The sequence below is a fragment of the Cetorhinus maximus genome, chromosome 9, assembly GCF_964194155.1.
Source record: "Cetorhinus maximus chromosome 9, sCetMax3.hap1.1, whole genome shotgun sequence".
Taxonomy (NCBI): Eukaryota; Metazoa; Chordata; class Chondrichthyes; order Lamniformes; family Cetorhinidae; genus Cetorhinus; species Cetorhinus maximus.
This window is the reverse complement of record NC_135887.1, coordinates 109,112,155-109,128,774: the sequence shown is the minus strand read 5'-3', so window position 1 is coordinate 109,128,774 and position 16,620 is coordinate 109,112,155. Positions and strand designations below refer to the sequence as shown.

Below are 16,620 nucleotides of genomic sequence, written 5' to 3'. Positions count from 1 at the left end.
AAGGCTAGAGTTCAGTATATGGGTGATGGTCTCACTTGGATAGCCATAATTTGAGCTGTTCCTCATGTTCCACTTGCAGAGCTAATGGCCACATTCTCCCTGGCCCATCCTCAAGTAGCTGAGGGCTGTCCAGATTTTCCATGAAAGGTTCAAACCTGCAACTTCTGAAGAAGAGTTATGCAGACTCGAAACGTTAACTGTTTTTTTGCTCTCCACAGATGCTGTTAGACATGCTGAGTTTTTGCAGCATGTTCTGTTTTTGCTACAGCTTCACCACTCGGGTCAGTCGTTGCACTTGGTAATTTTTGCAGTTAACCAGGGAGTGCACTATTGGGAGGTGGGGTTCTCATCAGTTTGTAGGGTGCGGGGTGTGTTCCAGTAGGGTCTACAGGATTTCAGAAGAATGCATACATTTTTTGAGGTCCCGTGTCAATTGGAGTGCTTTGTTAGCTGTCAGCTGGTGGTGTTCTTTGAGGAGGATGTTTTCCCTGCTCCTTAAAATCTACCTCATTGACAATCTTTTGGCCATCTGACATAATATTTCTTTATTTGTCTCAGGGGCATACTTTATTTTGTAATGCTCTTATAAAGCACGATGGAATGTTTTATTACATGAAATGTACAATATAAAAATAAGTTGTTGTTGTGTTCTGGCCAATGTTTATCCCTCAGCCTACATCACTAAAAACAACTGCTTCGGCCAATATCCAAATGCTAATGTGGGAGCTTGCTGTGCGAAGATTAGCTGCCACATTTCCTACATTACATGCAGTGACCACACTTCAAAAATACTTCATTGGTTGCGAAACGCTTTGGTAGGTCCTGAACTTGTGAAAGCTGCTATGGAAGGTTACGTCTTTTCTTTCTCAGGTAATTTGGGATCAGTGCCAAAAAATGTGCTTTGATGTTTACGCCCATATTTCAAAAACAAATTTACAAACACCTCATTCTATTCATTTAAGAACATGCAAAAATGCCTTTTTCAGATAAAAGCTGTGCTAGGACAACTTGGCTAGAAGTGGGGCTAGCTCTGGGGCACAGATCTTCAATGCTACAGCCGGAATGTTATCAACCCTCCACAGCCTGTACTGTAACACTCAGGCACTTAATGCCAGGCGAAGTGAACAGGGTTGGGTGGAATTTGTGACTGTGGGACCTTGGGAGAAAGCCCATTGGGATCATTCAATCTACACTTGTAAACATTACAGCTTTGCGCCTTGCACACCAAGCTTCAATTTGGCTGTGAATGGATTTCTCCTCTCAGTTGCCTGCCTGTGCACCATTTTTCTCAACTGGATGTGATGCAGCTAAAGAGATTTGGTTGTGGGATTGCTTAGCTCTATCTACAGATTACTGATACAGATGTGTTATAAGTAAATTACTGCATCTTATTCAGAGACATCAACAGGGATTAGGCCACCAGCAGGAATAAATCCTGACACAGAACTTCACATAGTCCAGCCAATAGAGAGGAGTCACAGCCTGAAAACAAATTCATGCTTTACAGATCAATCAAAAATTCAAATTTCCAAACTTAGTTGTAACGTTGGATGCACCTGAAATTCAAAATTATTATAAGTTCTTTGCTGTTACTTTAGCAAAGTCTTCAGGATATGACACAATGATCATAAAACCTTACAGCACAGGAGGTGGCCATTTGGCCCTTTGTTTCCTTGCTGACTCTTTGAAAGTCCCAACACATTGCTCTTTCCCTATAACCCTGAAAGCCTGCCTGCAGATTTGGAGCCAATGGCTGTTGTGGAGCAGCTCAAGCTTATAAAAAATGTTAAACAGAAAATGTTGGAAATACTCAGCAGGTCAGGCAACAATTTGCAGAGAGAGACACAGGTGTTTCTCGTCTTTATGAAAGGACATCGACCTGAAATTGTAACCCTGTTTGTTTCTCTCTCCACAGATGCTACCTGACATGTTGAGTATTTCCAGCTTTCTGTGCTTTAGTTCAGTTTTGCAACTTGTTCACTGCGCCTTGCCTTGAAAACTTAGCTGCAACACCATACTGCCGAGAGTTGATGAGTCTCCACAGTGTCACGTGTAGGAGCTGTTTGAGCAAAAACTCCAATTTACCTGCAGACGTCTTTGTCAAAAACTTCATTTCAAAAGATAAAGCTTACCTCATGTTGATCTCTCAATTTAACGCCTGGCAATTGGAAACAGGTTCAATTAATGAAGTTGCAGTCTCTGAGCAAGTCACTAATTATTGCTGATAACATGTGACTTGTTGCTAAGGAGACAGCTCAGCCACTCCTTTTAGAGGTGTCAGCTGTGGCTCAGTTCATAGCACCCTTGCCTTTGAATCAGAGGGTTGTGGGTTCATGTCCCACTCCCGGAAAACCAAGAACTGTGATTGTACTCGAAAGAGTTGTAATCTGTGATTGTTGATAACTCGAAAGAGTTTCTGGGTAAAACCCACAGGTTTGTTTGATACCTAAGTGGCAAGAATAGTCTTGAAACTTGTCTGCAGCCTCTACCAGTTTAGAAATAAAATGGATCACAGGATGTTTTGATTCAAAATTTAATTTGTATATTACAGCATTTCAGTCAAATCTGAAGTTACATGAAGAGCACCACAGGCCATTGCACAGGTGAGAGAAGGAAAACAGAACAGGGTGGTTAGTTTAGAAGGATTCACTGAAAATTTTATTGAAGCAACAAGAGAGCAAGAGCGTGAGGAGAAAAAGGTAAGAGACTGAGGGAGAAAGCAAGTGCTCAAGAGAATGAGAGAGCAGAGAAGTGAGAGAGTGGGAGAGAGAAAGCGAGTGAGGAGAGAGAGGGAGAGGGAGAGAATAAGAAAACAGGAAGCAATAGAACAAGAGAGAGTGAAAGAGCACAGGAAGAAAGAGCAAGAGATAGAGTGGTTAGAGAGACAGAACAGTGATATCTAAAAATAAAGGAACAGGAAAGATGAATAAAAACAAATTAAATTACTAGTGTGATATACGGTCGCCATACGACGTATGATCCCTGTAGTATAAGGGTCTGGCATATAAAGGGTTAATGTGGGATTGGATACAGTACTGCCCATAGTGTGATGTAAAGGGACAAATGACCCGAGTCTAGAGGGCAATCTTGTACAGGACAGAGATGTGTGTAGAGGCAAGCATGGAGACTGCTTCTGGCTTAACCTTATACTGTATATATGTATATAGTTATAAGTAGTTAATAAATATTGTTAAACTGTACAAGACTCAGAGCCTCTTCATGAGACCTACCAAACTACACACAATATTTTACAACATGGTGGCAGCTATCAGAACAACCCAGAACCTCACAAAAGTTGGAAAAGAAATTTAAAACTTGAAGGAATAAAGGAGCAGCATTCTGACATACCAAAAAGCACCAGAAGCGAAGGCACAGAAGGAGATCGCAAGAGAAAAGCTGCAAAGCAGGTATGGAAGCAGAAGGCAGAAATAAAACTTCACACTGCAACAGAATACTCCATTGAGCCCTGTGGAAGTCCGGCTTCAATACTCAAAGAGTGCAGTGTCAGAAGGCCCAGCAGGGTGAGCTAAAAAACTTCAGTTCTTGGCCGGAATGAGTTTAAGCAAATGACTCGGTGAGGGGAGCTTGCTCCAGTTGAAAAAAATATGTAATTAAAAAATAATTGGCTGTTAAAAAACTCAGCAAAAGCTGGAAATTTAAGCTTTCACAATGAGAAAGTACTTAGATACTGCGGGGAAGACTCAAAAAAAGGTCGATCCAGGGATTTGCCGCTGAAAATTTATAATACAGAAATTGCAACCGCCATTGCTACCTGCCAAAACTGTTAAGCACGGGAAACCTCATTGAGAAGAAGCAAAGTGGTAGCACCATCTTGGATTTCATAACAGCATTTAAAGGTATATATACTTTTAATTTTAAATGACTATGGATCAAAAATCTACCTCATCCAAGGCCCGGACCAGTCATAAAATTGGGGACATTGGAAAAAGAGATTCCTTAGATACATGACTGCTTCAGGTCTAGACAAGAGGACAGAAGCTGAACAGGTAAACACATTGCTTTATTCGGTAGGTCCAATGGCCAATGATATAATAGCTAGACAAGGAATCAATGAATTCTTAGCAATATTTGACAATTTAAAAAAATCATTTGACACATATTTTAATTTGAGTAGTAACAAGATCCTTGAAAGAGCAAAGTTTAACAAATGTGTCCAACAGCCAGAAGAACCTGTTGACTCCTTCATTAATGAGCTATACAGAATGGCTGAAGGCTGTGACTATGGTCACTTGAAATCAGAGCTAATCAGGGACAGAATTGTTGTGGAGTGGCGGACGATGCATGCTTCAGGCTAAGGAACATTTGACCCTTGAAAAGGCCATTCAGATTGTCAAGCAATCTGAAATCTGTTTACAGCACCGATCCTCTTAAGAGGCGAAAGCAAGCCCCACTGCCCAGCTAGTAAAACAGCAGAGGAGCAGGGACACTCCAGGCCAAGGGAAGCAATGCCCATATTGACCATTAGAATGGGGGGGACCATGCCAGTGCTGTGGAGCCAAGCGACCCCACAGATGTGATCAATGTCCGGCAGTCTCAGCACAGTGTTTTAATTGCAACCACATAGGACACTTTGGAAAGCTATGCAAAGTGAACACAGCCAGATGCACAGATGATCCCAAGATGATTCACGAGGTCAAGGTACCACACCAAGAGGGAACACAACCATGCTACTTAGGTGAGGCCAAAGATCAGGGAGTTTCATTTTGGAACACAGGTAACTTGATTAATGGTCATCTCACAAACATTAAATTAGACACGAAGCCAGTGTTATGGTCCTCTCGGACAAGGAACCATGGCTGGTGACTCAATGTATGGTGCCACCCACAACACAGCTGTACAGAGCAGGTGGCATCAAACTCCCAGTGAAAGGTACTCTGCAGGCAACACTCAGGTACAAAGACAAAAGAATACGAGAGATCTTGTTTGTTGTCAACAACCAAGAATGTTCCCTTTTAAACTGAAAAGCCTTTGTCAACCTCAACTTCCTACAGAAAATTGACAATGTTAACAAGCAAGGGCATGGTTCCAAATTTAAAAAGGAGTTCCTGAAACTCTTTACTCGCTTGGGGTGACTAAGGACCACATACAGAATTGTACTGAGGGAGGATGCTAAGCTTGTGTGGCTGTTCAAGCCACGAAAAATGCCCCATCCACTCATGAAGCAAGTGTAGCAACAGCTGGACGAAATTACCAAAATGGGTGTCATCTCCCCTGTCATTCAGCCAACCGAATGGTGTTCCAGGATGGTCCCAGTCCCAAAACTGAACGGATCCATCCATGTCTGTGTCGACTTGGCACATCTCAATAAAGCCGTGGCAAGAGAAGTCCACCCGATGTCCTCGGTGGACGACAGCCTGACCAAACTCTCTAAAAGCACGATGTTTCAAAGCTCGACTCTAACAGAGGCTTTTGACAACTTCCATTAGATGTAAAGTCCAGATTGCTGACCACATTCATTATCCCCTTTGGCAGATTTTGCTTCAACCACTTACCATTTAGAATCACTTCCACACTGGAAATCTTTCAATGCACGATGTTGACATTTTGCAGGGCCTAGAGGGTATCATCTGCCATATGGCTGATATTTTGGCCCACAGCAGGACAGTGGAAGAACATGACAAAAAACTCACAACAGTCCTAGAATGCTTGCAGGAAGCAGGGCTGACACTGAATGAGAAATGCAAATTATTCAAGACCTCTATTTTGTTCTTTAGACACATCGGGCGGAATTTTCCATGCTGGCTGACGTCGGGCCTGTTTGGTGGTGTGAGCAGACAATATGGTGAGAAGGCCAAAAATCGGTTTCACGACATCATGAAACTAGTTTGCGATCGTCCGCCAGCCCGTTGATGGCGGGCCACGTTCCCTGCCATCGGACATCGGGAACCTCATTGTCATATCATTATAAGGCCAGCCCGCTGGACTCATTCCCCACCCCTCTGGATCATCCACCCACGTCGGCAGGAAAACACGCCGGTGCAGAACACGTCTTGACAAGCGTGACGTGCAGAAGTTGGGACTTACCACCAGGGCCTTGCTCAGACTGTGGACATCCGAGGATCAGAAGCTGCTGGAGCTCAACAGCAACAGAACACTGGAGGAACATCCATGGCATGCTGGGTGGATTCTCATGGACATGGCTCTGCTGCGAAACAGTTTATGGAAGTTGGAAAGTCACTGTTGTTGCTCACAATGGATTATGGTTGAGGGGTAGGAGAGGAAGAGGTGTTGGCAGAAGGTGTTGGGTGAGGTTGGAGGAGGGAATGAAGGTGTCGGGAGGGTGAGGTTGGATGGGGGAATGAAGGTTTTTGGGGGGGGTAAAGTTGGGAGGGGGGAATGAAGGTGTCGGGGGAGGGAGTGTGGGGGAGGAGGGGGTAACGGGGAGAAGATGGCAACTAGGGAGGTAGGTGTAACGGGGGTGGAAGGTGTAAGGAAAGGAGTTTGGAGGGGGAAAGGAGTGTGGAGAGGGGAGGAAGTAAGGGTGGGGAAAGAACTAAGGGTGGAGGAAGGAGTCAGGAAGGGAGAAGGTGTAAATATGGAAGAAGTAAGGGTGTCTGAGGGAGTCAGGAATGGGGGAGGAGTAAGTCTGGAGGAAGAAGTGAGGCTGGAGGAAGAGGTAAGGCTGGAGGAAGGAGTTGGTGGGGGCAGGACTATGGGTAGCAAAAGGAGTCAGGGTGTCTGAAGGAGTCAGGAAGGGGAGGACTAAGCAGGGGGAGTCCAAGGTCATGGGAGGACTAAGTGGGGGGGAAGGGGATCCAGGGGGGAAGTGGTTCGGGGCGGGGAGGGATCCAGGGGGAATAGGTGTTCTCGGGGAGAAGGGGTCCGGAAGGGGGAAGGGGTCCAGAGGGGAGAAGATATTTCAGGGAGGGTAAAGGGTCCAGAGAGAGGAAGGGTTTCCAGGGGGAAAGGGGTTCAGAGGTGGGAGAGTGGGAAGGAGTTCCAGGGAGGAATGGGTTCAGAGGGGGGAGAGGAAGAAGGAGTTCCAGGGAGGAAGTGGTTCAGAGAGGGGAAGGAGTTCTGGGGGGAAAGGAGTTCCAGGCGGGGAAGGGGTACAGAGGGGGTGTCCAGGTGAATGTGCAACGGAGGGGACTGATGGGTCCATGACTGCCTCCTGGGGAGCAGACTGAGGGTGGGCATGGTACAAAGGAATGGTGAGAATGACTGAGGGCAGGGTCAGGCCATAGGGTGGGAGGGTGAAGGTTTGACGATAGCGGTAGAAGGGACAGCGAGGGTGGTTAGTAGGGACTCGGAGGCAGACATGGACCCTGGGGATGGGAAGCAGGAGGTCGGGGAGGTTAATGTGGGCGGGGGTGGGATTTTTGGGAAGGAAGAGAACGTGCATCTTCACTGGGAGATCCCTGAAGGAAAAGGGTTGTGGCTGGCAGGTCTTGGAGGGGAGCTGGAAGGTGATGCCAGGGGGGTCAACTGTGATGGGGGAATGGAAATGAGTGACTGGGGGAGGGTAAAGGATGGGGGAACATAAGTAAAACCGAATTAGCACCATGCTGTCCAAATCGAAAGTGAAACGAGAGTCGTGGTGGGCGAGATCAGTTGTTGAATGGGAGTGTGATCAGTGGGTGGGAGGAGATGCAGGTCAGCTCTGATGTACAACTGGAAGCGAACCAGGGCAGGCAGCATTGAAAATGCTCAGGACATTGAGATGAGTGTGATACGGAAAGGATCCGCATTCATGGGAGAGTGCTTGCACGAGGCTCCAAAAGGCCCTGCTACACACACACTTCTCCCTCTAGAATCACTCGTGGGCCTGCTGCTCCCTTTGCGGTGACAGAGGACGAGGTTGAGGGGCTCACAGGCAAAGGGAATTCAGAGGGGTTGGACAGCCTCTGAGATTCCTGAGTGGTTGATCCAGGGATGTCCAGCTGCCGCTCCTCCTCCCTTTGGGTGCCCGAGGGCCCTGGCCTGACTCATTGAGGGGAAGGAGCACCTGGAGGGATGTCAAGGTGCCCCGTTTCCATCTGCAGGAGCTCACCCATGGCTTCCACGATGGAGTGCAGGTCTGTGTGCATCTCCGCGTTCTGTTGCACCAGGGTCTCCATGATATCTGCCATCCTCCTCATGAGACCTCCATTGGAGAGAAATTGAAGAAGACGACCAAACACCAGAATGACCACATCCAACACAACCTCTTCTTCATCAAGGTTTACCCACTACAACAGAGTCTACCACTCCTCCAACTATTGTAAAGACAAGATTTGGAAGAATTATAAAGCATCCAGACCAACTGAACCTGTAAACACAGAGACTTGAGGGAAGTAGAAGGGGTACATGAAGTAATGTAAATATGTTGGGTTAAGAGGAATACATTGTAAATTCTTGGGATAAAGACTTAGGGGAGCTGCAGTATAAGGGTCTGGCATAGAAAGGGTTACGTGGTATTGAGTATAGTACCACCCACAGTGTGAGGTAAAGGAACACATGACCTGAGTCTAGAGTGAAATCTTGTACTGGTCAGAAAGGTGTGTAGAGGCAAGCAAGGAGATAGCTCCTAGGCTAGACTTTATACTGTATATATCTATGTAGTTACAAGTAGTTAATAAACACCCAATGTTAAACTACACAAGACTCAAAACCTCTTCATGAGACCTACTGAACCGCATATAACGGAACATATTTTGCCCTTGGCAGGGGCGCTCGGTGGGAGTGGGCAGGTGCGTTCGGGAAGCTGACTGCTGCCCGCAATCGGCACCGGACAGCAATTTAATGCTGGCAGGTCAATTAAGGCCTGCCCTGCTAAGTGCTACTTGTGCAGGGGGGAAGTGTGAGCAGGATGAGCGCAAACTTCGCGCATGCGCACGTGCGAACGCTTCATAGTGTCCCTGAGGCACAGTGCTGTCTCAGGGAGATGAAGAGATACGAAAAAAAATTTTAAAAATAAAAATGTAATGAAACATGTTCCCTCATGTGACTCTGTCATACAAGCAGGGACATGTTATTAATGAAAAATTAAAGCGTTCATTTTATTTTTATTTGCTTTTGGAAACCTCATCCCGCCTGTGGATGGGGTTTCCAAAAAAATGCAAAGGCCGCTTGGCCTTTTCGCCTGCCCGCCAACCATTAGGTTGGACGGGCAGCGAAAAATTTAATTTAATTGAGTGCTTAATGGCCTTAACAGGCCTTTCAATTGTTGACGGGCGTGCTGCCAGCTCCGGCGCATGCCTGCCGACCGAACTATTACGTGACTGCACGTTGACATTGGCACACTTGGCCGACATCAACACGCGTCATTTCACGCTCGAGCAGTTCGGGCGCACGCCCACCTGCCGAGCGAAAATTTCTGCTCCGCATCTTACAACAATCCCTGTCCTGTATGATGTGCAGTCCCTGTAAGATGCACAATCCCTCTGTGATGCACGGTCCCTGTATGCTGCATGGTCCCTCTGGGTTGCGTGGTTCCTGTCTTGTATGGTGTGCAATTCTTGTGTGATGCATGGGTCCTTGTAGGATGCATAGTTCTGTATGATGCATTGTCCTTGTCCTGTACTATTTATGATATCTGTGCATTTTATGAACCCAAAACAAATCCCTGTCCTGTACAAGGCATGGCTCTTGTGAAATGCTCAGTCCCTGTATAATGTGTGGTCCTTGTCTTGTACAATGAATTTATGGCGCACTTCCTGTACGGTGCATGGTTAACGCACAATGCACGGTCCCTGCATGTGCACGGTTCCTGGTATGATGCACAGTCCCTGTATGTCTGTGAGAGAACCACATGCACAGAAGGTGTTTCTGTTGCATGTGTTGCAGGTCAGCTTGTTGCAGCTGGAAGACCATTGCTGACATTTGTGGTGTTCTGTTCCAGAAAGCCAGGTGGTGAAGAATCAAGCCGGAGCCTAGTCTTTGTACATTTTATAAACCTTTATTTACAGGGACACACATTACAAACAGGCACCTCCTCACCCAACAATCACAGTCTCAGTTTTTTCCAATACAGGATTACATGTGAATCGCCAGTTAATGCCCAACTTTTTTTTATTCTTTCATGGGATGTGGGCATCGCTGGCCAGGTAAGCATTTATTGCCCAAGCCTAATTGCCCTTGAGAAGATGGTGGTGAGCCATCTTCTTGAACCCCTGCAGTCCATGTGGTGTAGGTACACCCACAGTACTATTAGGAAAGGAGTTCCAGGATTTTGACCCAGCAGCAGTGAAGCAATGATGATATAGTTCCAAGTCACGATGGTGTGTGGCTTGAAGGGGATTTTGCAGGTGATGGTGTTCCCATACATCTGCTGCCCTTGTCTTCCTAGGTGGTGGAGGTCGTGGGTTTGGAAGGTGCTATCCCTTATGGGCCCTACTCTTTCCCTGGTTATCCTCTTCCCATTGATATACTTATAGAATATCTTGGGATTTTCCCTACTTTTACCAGCCAGAGCTTTCTCCTATCCCCTCTTTGCTCTCCTAATTAATTTCTTAAGCTCCACCCTGCACTGTCTGTACTCCACTAATGCCTCTGCTGATTTGCTTCCCTTGTACCTGCTAAAAGCCTATCTTTTCCTTCTCATCGTAACCTGAATATCTCTGGTCATCCATGGTTCTCTGGGCTTGTTACTCCTTCCTATCACCCTAGAGGGAATATGTTGAGCCTGTACCCTCCCCATTTCCTTTTTGAATACCCCCCCACTGTACCTCTGTAGATTTCCTCACAAGTAGCTGTTCCCAGTCTACCTTGACCAGGTCCTGCCTTATTTTACTAAAATTCACTCTCCCCCAATCCACAACATTTTTTTTGCAACTTGTCAATTTCTTTGCCCATAACAAACTTAAACTGGACCATGTTGTGGTCGCTATCACTAAAATGCTCGCCCACTACCACCTCAGCAACCTGTCCGGCTTCATTCCCCAGAATTAGGTCCAGCAATGCACCGTCCCTTGTTGGACCCTCTGCATATTGACCTAAAAAGTTCTCCTGTACACATTTCAAGAAATCCACTCCAACCAAGCCCTTAACACTATGTCTATCCCAATTAATGTTGGGAAAGTTGAAATCACCTAATATAATTACCATATTGTTATTGTTTTTACACACCTCCACAAATTGTGCACATATTTGCTCCTCAATTTCCCGCTGACTAGCTGGGGATCTATAATAAACACCTAATAATGTGGTTGCCCCTTTTTTATTCCTAAGCTCTACCCACAAAGATTCATTCGTTGCCCCCTCCAAGATATCATCTCTCCTTACTGCAGTAATGGACTCCTTAACTAATAATGCAATGCCTCCTCCTCTTTTACCCCCTCCCCTGTCTCACCTGAAGATTCTATATCCCAGAATGTTGAGCTGCCAATCCTGCCCTTCCCTCAACCACGTCTCAGTGATGGCTACTATATCACAGTTCCACATGTCAATCCTCCCCCTTAACTCATCTGTTTTACCTGTAATACCCCTGGCATTAAAGTAGAGGCCATCCAGCCTTGCCTTACTCCCTTGAAGCTTATTGCAGCTGTACTCCCTCTGACTTGGTTGTTTTACTGTATTATGATGTGTCCCTATTCTGCTAACATGCTGTGTCCCCTCTCCCTGCCGAATTAGCTTAAACTCCTCCCAACAGCACTAGCCAACATGCCCGCAAGGATGTTAGTCCCACTCTGGTTCAGATGTAGACCGTCCCGTTTGTGCAGGTCCCACCTTCCCCAGAAATGGTCCCAGTGATCCAGGAATCTAAAACCCTCCCTCTATGTTCTTCCGACCAAAATCATCTCACACTTCTCCGTGTTAAACTTCACCTGCCACCTATCTGCCCACTCCACCAACTTGTCTGTCCTTTTGAAGTTCTATACTGTCTTCCACAGTTTACAATGCTTCCAAGTTCTGTTATCATATGCAAACTTTGAAATTGTCCCCTGCACACCAAGATCTAGATCATTAATGTATATCAGGAAAAGCAAGGGTCCCAATACCGACCCCTGCGTACACACGATTGCCACTGTGCATCAATGGTGGAGGGAGTGAATGTTTAAGGTGGTGAATCAGCCAATCGATCAGGCTGCTTTGTCTTGAATGGTGTTGATCTTCTTGAGTGTTGTTGGAGCTGCACTCAACCAGGCAAGTGGAGAGTATTCCATCACACTCCTGACTTGTGCCTTGTAGATAGTGGACAGGCTTTGGGGAGATGAGGAGTGTGCCCACATCCACCATTACTGTCAACAAGGGTGGCCACAGCAGAGACCAAGTGGTAGTATTGTGAAGACTTGGTTGGAACAGCAGAAACACTTTATCATCAACGATGATCTGCTGATTACAAGCTGCTCTTGTAACCACAATATTTATATGGTTGGTCCAGTTCAGTCTCTGGTCAATGGCAACCCCCAGGATTTTGATTGTGGGGGATTCAGCAATGGTAATGCTGTTGAATGTCAAGGGGAAATTATTGATTCTCCCTTGTTGGAAATGGTCATTACCTAGCACTTACGTGGAATGAATGTTATTTGTAATTAACTGAATGCAATTAAACACACCATTCATTAACAATTAACATCTGAGGTTTTTAAAATGTTCACTTAAGGAGTTGGGTGTTCAGAGACAGAGGAAGGGAAGGAAGTGGGAAAATATCCACCATATTATAAAGAGGAAGCAGGGAACAATGCACAGCCCCCCTGAGAGTGTGGAATTGACAACCAAGTACTGACCAGGAGAGTAACTTGAACCAGTCTAGATAAGATCAACCCCACAGCAGTATAAAGCAGGTGGTTTGAAGAAGAGGAAATGGAGAATTGGATGCAGAATAGGAGACTCATTACTCAGGGCTTGAACAGAGGTGCAACCAGTCCCATCCACAACCGCCCTCCTCTGCCTAGCTAAACTTGTTTTCACATTGAACAACTTCTCCTTTATCCCACTCACTACAACCAAACGAAAGGTGTTGCTATGGGAACCTGCAGAGGTCCTAGCTATGTCTGTTTTTTTGTGGGATATGTGGAACATTCTTTGATCTTGTCTTTAGGACCCCTCCCTCACCTCTTTCTCCAGTACGTTGATGACTGTAATGGTGCCACTTCCTGCTCTCACCCTGAACTTTGCATCGGTTTCTGCCCTTCCCTCAACTTCTCATAAGTCCATCTCTGTTGTAGGAGTTGCAAGGCACTATTTATTGTGCTGACTATAGACTCTTCTATTCTGAATATGAAGAGTAAAAGAGGGAATTGAGAGGGAGGTGGGGGGTGGGGTGGGGGGGTGGGGGGGATGGTGGGGGGGGTGGGGGGGGGGTGGGGGGCGGGTGCCAAGAGAGGAAGGATGAGAGGAACATTAAATTAAACCCCAAAACATTTTATAAATAAGTAAAGTGTGATCAATTAGCTAGGGAAAAAGTTGGACCTATTTTAGGTGGAGGACATGGCTGAAAAATGGACAGATTGCTTTACATCTGTCTTCACAAAGGAAACAAACAATGTGAAGGTTAGAATAAAAGAGGAGAGGGAAGTTATGGACAGGATGATAATAGAGAAATGATACCAAAAAGATGAGCAATACTGAACATAAGAAATAGGAGGAGCAGGTGATATGGCCCCTTGAAACTGCTCTGCATTTCAATAAGATTATGGCTGACCTTTTACCTCATCTCCACTTTCATGCCAGCTTCCCATATCCCTTGATTACCTGAGAGATTAAAAATCTGTCCATCTCACCCTTAAATATACTTAATGACGGAGCATCCATAACCTTACTCGGAGTGGGAGGGAGCAGAAAGTGGACAGCAGGCAGTGGAAGGAAGCAGCGAGGAGAGGAGGAGGAAGCAGAAAGCCGAAAGCAGTTGGTAGCAGATGCACAATAATTACATCAGTGGTGGGAAAAAATGCACATACGCTGGTGGATGGAATGGGAGCTGAGCTCCTGTTCAGAGGCGGGAATTGCAATGATTTAGGCAACTGGAATTCTTTGAAGATGTAATGAGCAGAGTGGATAAAGGGGAACTGGTGATGTAATGTATTTGGATTTCCAAAGGCATTTAATAAACATAGAAAATAGGAGCAGGAGTAAGTCATTCGGCCCTTCTAGCCTGCTCCGCCATTCAATATGATCATGGTTGATCATCCAACTCAATAGCCTGCTCCCTTTCTCCCCATACCCTTTGATCCCTTTTGCCCCAAGAGCTATATCTAACTCGTTCTTGAAAACATACAGTGTTTTGGCCTCAACTACTTTCTGTGGTAGCAAATTCCACAGGCTCACCACTCCCTGGGTGAAGAAATTTCTCTTCATCTCAGTTAAGGAGCTTATAAAAGGTCACTGCATGAGATAAGAGCTCACGGTTTTGTGGCTAATATATTAATATGGATAGAAGATTGAGTAACTAACAGGAAACAAGTAGTTGGGATAAATAGGTCATTTTTAGGTTGACAAATTGTAACTACTGGGCTGCCACAGGGATCAGTGCTGAGGCCTCAACTATTTACAATTTGTATCAATGGCTTGGATGAAGGGACAGAGTGTATTTGGAGCCAAGTTTGCTGATGATTCAAATATAGGTAGGAAAGCAAGTTGTGAGGAGGACACAAAGGGCTGAATTTTCAGGCCTTGCTGGAAGCAGGAACAGAGGCAGATGGGCCACAAAAATACCAGGACTGGCTGGCATTCCAATGTCCTGACAGTTCCCCATGCTGGCCACATTCATCAGGGTGGGAGGGAGGGTGGTACTGTAAGTTTTAAGGTTCAGGAGTCATAGATTACCCAAAATAGGTGGTTGAGAACTCGTAATTGGTTTTAAGGTAGTTTATTAAGTTTATTTTTTTTGGAGGATGTGATGAAAGTATAATAATTTTCATAATATTTTTCTGGTTTATTGTGAAGTAGGTTTCTGGGTGTGCTTATAGTTGGGTCTGTCTGTGTGATTTAATTACATTTGGAGTCAAGTAGACTGCAAGCTTTAAATCATCAAAAGAAGCTAGGTGCAGGAATGTGCTTGACATGCTAATGAGTAAATGTGGATGCTGGCTTAGCATGTAAGGTGTGAAGGGAATTTGCATTTTTAGATGAATGAAGGGATGTTGGATTTCAAAGGGATGTCAGTCTGTTTATAACTAGCCAGATAAGCAAGGCTAAGGAGTGTTAAAAACAAAAAACTACTGCGAATGCTGGAAATCCAAAACAAAAACAGAATTACCTGGAAAAACTCAGCAGGTCTGGCAGCATCAGTGGAGAAGAAAAGAGTTGACGTTTCGGGTCCACACGACCTTTCAACAGAACAATAAGTTCTGTTGAAGGGTCGTGTGGACCCGAAACGTCAACTCTTTTCTTCTCCACTGATGCGGCCAGACCTGCTGAGTTTTTCCAGGTAATTCTGTTTTTGTTAAGGATAAGGAGTGTGTTTATTTTCCCCAAAGATTCCTCACAATATTGGCAACTTTAAAGTTTTTATATTATGAGGAAGATATGGTTTCAAAGACTAATGGAACAGTAGAATATATTAAAAAGAGAGAAACATATATAAAGGAGAATGAAAAGCTATGTGGAAAAGGCCATGTAAGATCTAACAGAAGTGTGTGAAACAGCCTTCAAGAAGCCCCCAGCCATTTGTGCATAAGTCTGCAATGTAAAGTAACTGAAGTTGAAGAAAACCCATTTGGAATCCCACTGTCAAGTGGATACTGTGTTAACTTGCTGGGTTTGTTTTAAATCTAAAATCTAGCTTGGACCGTTATCTTAAAGGGGTTGTGTAACTGGAAGTCAGGTCAGTTAGGAATTTTAGGATTTATTATAATAGTAAGTAATTGTAGTCATATGTATGCGCTTGGAATCTTTTATTTTGTTAATGAATATTTTAATTTAATTTTTAAAACAAATCTCTAAAGGTCTTGGTAGTCTCAGTGCATACATCTCCTCATAATAAATACATATTGCAAAACTGTTGTGATAGTGCAACCAAGTTTCCCTTGGGGATTTGGTCTGCCTGGCACACATCATCTGCCACATTATAACAGAGGATTAATGCATTTTATTCCATCTTAAATGTTAAAACAGTGCTTGCATTTCTGATAATGAATCAGCTCAATCATGCCAGTCCAACTTTATTGTAGGAGTGCTGCTAATTTTAAATTATTAGCACATAAGTCCATACAATTATAAGTCCATAAAATTAAAGCAACAGATTATGAATTGACTTAAAAGATTCTCCAGCTGTCCCTTCATTTGTATTCACCTTTCATGGATAATTCTTTTAAAGTATTCTCCCTAACCTTCAATTGTCCCAACCTAAATCCCTTACTTTTATTTTACTCCCTCTGACCAACTTTTAAAAAAATTTTCACAGGATGTGTTGTTACTGGCTAGGCCAGCAATTGTTGTCCATCCTTAATTGCCCTTAAGAAGGTGGTGGTGAGCCACCATATTGATTGTCTTAAATCAGTTTCTTTATATGGGATGTGTTGATTTCTTGATGATTTAAAAATGTTGTCTCATTCCAGTGGCCACATTAACCATTCCATGGCATGCTGACTGGTTGCATATGTCTGAGACCCATTCTTCACCATGCATTTTGGCAAGTTAGTTGCTTCTTATGTAACAAACAACACTGATATCTGTATCCAAATATCATGCCACACATGCTCCATGATACAAGCTTCTTGATTTTCAGATAATCTTCTC

At 44.7% G+C, this 16,620-nt stretch overlaps 1 protein-coding gene across 2 annotated transcripts in view; it reads right to left on the bottom strand.

Moving 5' to 3' along the window:
• Positions 1–2,230, bottom strand: part of LOC144684243 (putative oxidoreductase YjmC) — a 63,145-nt gene extending 60,915 nt beyond the window's left edge. For both annotated transcript variants that reach the window (XM_078547880.1, XM_078547881.1), the window contains exon 1: positions 2,133–2,230. In XM_078547880.1, coding sequence (XP_078404006.1) covers positions 2,133–2,137 — 5 coding nt within the window. In that variant the 5' untranslated portion in view covers positions 2,138–2,230. The remainder of the gene's footprint in view (positions 1–2,132) is intronic.
• Between the last annotated feature and the right edge of the window lie 14,390 nt (positions 2,231–16,620).